Source organism: Solanum lycopersicum, chromosome 7 (assembly GCF_036512215.1).
Source record: "Solanum lycopersicum chromosome 7, SLM_r2.1".
In the NCBI taxonomy this organism is placed as follows: domain Eukaryota; kingdom Viridiplantae; phylum Streptophyta; class Magnoliopsida; order Solanales; family Solanaceae; genus Solanum; species Solanum lycopersicum.
The window spans coordinates 38,254,858-38,259,239 of NC_090806.1; the positions used below are offsets into that span (position 1 = coordinate 38,254,858).

The 4,382-nt window shown below is 36.4% G+C and overlaps 1 protein-coding gene across 1 annotated transcript; it reads left to right on the plus strand.

Moving 5' to 3' along the window:
- The first annotated feature begins 3,818 nt into the window (after positions 1 to 3,818).
- Positions 3,819 to 4,382, plus strand: LOC101248313 (uncharacterized). The gene has a single exon (XM_004243122.1). The coding sequence runs from the start codon at positions 3,819 to 3,821 to the stop codon at positions 4,380 to 4,382; it is 564 nt and encodes a 187-aa protein (XP_004243170.1).

The window sequence follows — 4,382 nt, forward strand, 5'->3', positions numbered from 1 at the left end:
CTTCGATGACCACTGTCGTTGGTCACTTAGAAAAAATCTTGGAAGGTTCATTTTTCAATTCTCTGAACTCATCGACGGATGTGCAACACGGAGGTGCATAGTGGCCATCGATTGACCCACGAGGCGTCGATCGGGGCCTCATCTATGAGGGGACTGGTTTTGCTGCACATTTTCATTTAAGTCATTTAATTAGTTGTATTATTTAGGAGTTTAATTGGGGGTTAATAAAGGTCGAATTAAGTTAGTTAACCCCTTGTATAAAGCCCCTAAGCTAATTAGACTAACCTAAGCTCACATAATTTCCTAAACCCAAAACTCTTTTCCTTCTCCCTTCTTTCTCTCTCCCAAAGAAACCCCATTGAAGACCAAGCTAGAGTTGTTCTAAAGGGATTAAAAGAGTTAAGTTTCTCCATAAATATTCATCAACTATTAAGGTATGGGATTCCTTTCACCTTTGAGACCTCTTTCCTCAAAGGGTTCCATCAATTTGATTTCAAAAGTTGGGTTGTCAAGTGGGTTTTAATCCAATACGAAATTGATGTTATGAATTGCGTTATTTATGAATTATTTTTTATATTATGTATATATTAACATGTATTTTAACTTAATTATGTTACATCTTGATGAATTGGTTTAGTTTGTAGAAGATGACCTATTCCACTTAACCGTAGGTTATGATCTTGATATGAATTGTGTAATGTTGGTTCAATTGAATTGGTTATTGGTTGAATTATTACTAGGTGATGTTATTGTATCAATAATAAATAGATTAGGCTGAATTATAGTCCTATCATGTTAGTTATTTAGTAATTGATTTATGTTATGACTTTGACCTATGTCTCTTGTCTTAAGCTATAAACTAGTAATGAATTGTGATGTAGTGATTAAATTAGACTTGTTATCATGTTTGTTATTGTTATATGAAGATACTACACTCTAATTGGGTTGAAAAATGGTTTATGGTAAGACCTTGATGATGAATTATGAAAGACTTGGTAAGTCTTGTGATCCCTATTCTTTACTTAAATTATGGTTAATTGTGATTAAGTCATGATGTTGTATTGGAGTATGCCTTGTATTAGGATTGATAGGGTTGGTATGATTTTAAATTGAAATGTCTTGACTATGGTTTGTCAGGTGTTGGCTGATACGCTCAAACTTACTTCTCAAATAAGAAGTAAAGCAGTTGTAGGTTGGGATCATTCCCATGAGGAAAATAGTTCAGACTTAACTTCAATCTATTCTTACTACTATTTAATCAATTATTTCCTTAGAAAACAAAGACAATAAAAGGGGGGTTTCTATTTCTAAATGAATGAAAATAACTAGCTAAATTAAAAGAGACAACTAACAGATTCAAATGTTGGAGTTTAATCAATTAATAAAAGTAACTAGGGTTTACGTGTTCCCAATAGGTTCCTAACTTCATAATTCTAACCATAACAATTCTTTCCTAGTATATTGCATGCAAAGTGATAAGTTATGTATTTCTAAATCCTTGGTCCGGCCTCTTGAAAATTTCACTCCGCACACGTGTCCGGCTACATGTGTTTCTATACTAACCCTTACCTTTACCTCATATTAAGCATTGTATTCGATATTTGACTAAGTTATTACCTCGTACCAATCAACACTAGCCTATTAGATAGTATACACTAAATCTATGTTGATAATTCTTTTCCTATTATCTACCTCCTTGGTCTGGCAAGTAGCATTAAAGCTAGTTCTAACGTTGGCCATCCGTTAAAAAGGCTTCTAATTGAAAGAATTATTAACACATACAAGACACTATTCTAGAATTGTTATTTTAGTTAGGTTTTACCTCATTATTTGCCTATGGTTCCCACAACCCTAGTTATGGAGTTTAGTTACCCATAGTCATAATCATAATATTCAAATATATGATATAAGAATTCATGTATTTACTTCAATGAGAAAGAGTAAAATCCGAAAGTTTGCTTGATTAATCAACAAAAATCACCAACAATCACTTACAAGATCTCAAAGTAATCAAGAAGCTCACAAAAAGTCTAATGATAATCAAAGGCCTAACCAAATAATATAGAGTCTAACTAATAACACAGTGTCTAACTAATAATACAGAGTTAGACCTAATAATACCGAGTCTAACTAATAATACAGTGTCTAACTAATAATACAGAGTCTAACCTCAAAAATGAGGTTTTTTGAACTATTTATAGAAAATTAAAACCTAAGTAAACAAGGATTTTATCTGCTGGAAATTTCTCAAAACGCGGCTGGGTTGACGGACCTCGCGATGGATCGTCGTGGTCACGCGGACCATTATGGACTCCGTCATCCCATACTTGTGTAGTTTCTTCTGCTGCTCTCTTCATTACCCTCGACAGAGAGTATGACGGATCGTCACAGGCACAACGGCCTGTCGAGGGTCTCGTTCCAAAACACTTAAACTCTTGGAATATGGGTACAGAGACTACGTCTTTGAACTTAATGACGTACCTGCAGGACGGACCATCATAGACACGACGGACCGTCATGGACTCCGTAACCCCACACTTGGTCAGACTTCCCCATCTTCCTTCAGCAGCTGCACTATGCTGCCACCTACGGACCATCACAAGCATGACGGACCGTCACAAGCTCCGTAGGTGGTCTCTTCTGCATTTCTTCACTCAAAAACCTCCGCATTCATCTTTGGACAGATTTCCTGCAAATAAGGAGAAACTTATATAAAAAATAGCACAAAAAGACTTTTGGACACACTAAACTTAAGGAAAAAGTATTAATAACACTGTGAAACCACGGTATATCAATATGAAGCTTGCATGTTGAGGCTCCGATGAGCGATTGACTTGGATATCCAATAAATACTAATAATAGGGGATTTAGACCTATTGATTCATCAAGTTCGAGGAGATTGGGCAACTAAATATTGGAAGTTGTTACCATATTTGGAGTGTGTGCATAGGTTGTGCAAAAAGGTTCATCAAAATAGAATTCAAGCATGTAGCAAAGATCCAAAATGAACTTGCAGACGCCTTAGCCACTGTGTCTTCCATTATTCAACATCCTGATTATAATTATATTGATCCTATTTACATCTACATACATGAGAAACCAACCTATTGTTTGCATGTTGAGGAAGATCCTGATGGAAAGCCTTGGTACAATGACATTCGAGGATACTTGAAGAGTAGTGACTAAACAGAAGATGCAACAACTGTACAAAAGCTTACAATTTGGAGGTTAACAACCCATTTCAAAGTGGATAAATCCTTTATAGGAGGACTCCCAACTTGGAGCTTCTAAGATGCGTCGAAGCTGGAGAGGCTAGCAGGCTGGTTCAAAAGATATATGCAAGAACATGTGGACCTCACATGAACGGTTTTACATTAGCAAAAAAGATTTTGAGATCGGGATATTTTTGGCTAACTATGGAGACAGAGTACATTTGCTATGTCAAGAAATGTCACCGATGTAAGACTCATATAGATATGATTCTAGTTCCTCCCAACGAACTCCATGTCATTAGTTCACCTTGGTTATTCGCAGTACGGGGCATGGATGCCATTGGTCCAATCGAGCCAGCATCATCTTATGGACACAAATTCATTCTTGTTGCAATTGACTACTTCACCAGGTGGGTCATAGCCACCTCCCACAATGGTGACAATAATGGTTGTGGATGACTTTATCAAAAATAACATTATTTGTAGATTCGAGATTGCTGAGTCAATCGTCAATGACAACAGAACCAACCTAAATAGTGATCTGATGAGATCACTGTGTGAGAAGTTCAAGATTAGTGATCAAATTCTACAACATATAGACTACAGATGAATGGAGTTGTTGAGGCTACAAACAATTACGTCAAGAGGATACTACGCAAGGTGATCGATAATAACAGATATTGGCATGAAAAGCTACCATTCGCACTATTGGTATATCGTACCACAATCAGAACTTCTACTAGGGCTACGCCTTATTTTCTGGTATATGGTAATGAAGTTGTGATACCTGCTGAAGTAGAGATACCATCTCTAAGGATTATTCCGGAAGCAGAGCTGAGTGACGCTAAATGGATACAAATTCAAGCAGAGAATCTGGAATTAATAGACGGCAGAAGAATTAACGCCATGTGTAATGGTCAGATCTATCAAAATAGAATAGTTAGAGCTTTCAACAAGAAGGTTAGACTCAAAAATTTCTCTCATGGGCAACTATTGAAGAAAATTTTCCTAAATCAAGATGAATCAAAGGGTAAAGTCTCACCGAACTGGAAAACTCCATACATTGTCTCTCGAGTAATGACAGGCAGTGCCCTCATACTTGCAGAAATAGATGGAGAAGTTAGGCCCAAATCTATCAACTCAGATTCGGTTAAGAAATATTACATCTAA

Coding starts and splice junctions, on each gene's coding strand:
- LOC101248313 (XM_004243122.1), top strand. CDS start 3,819: ATGAATGGAGTTGTTGAGGCTACAAACAATTACGTCAAGAGGATACTA.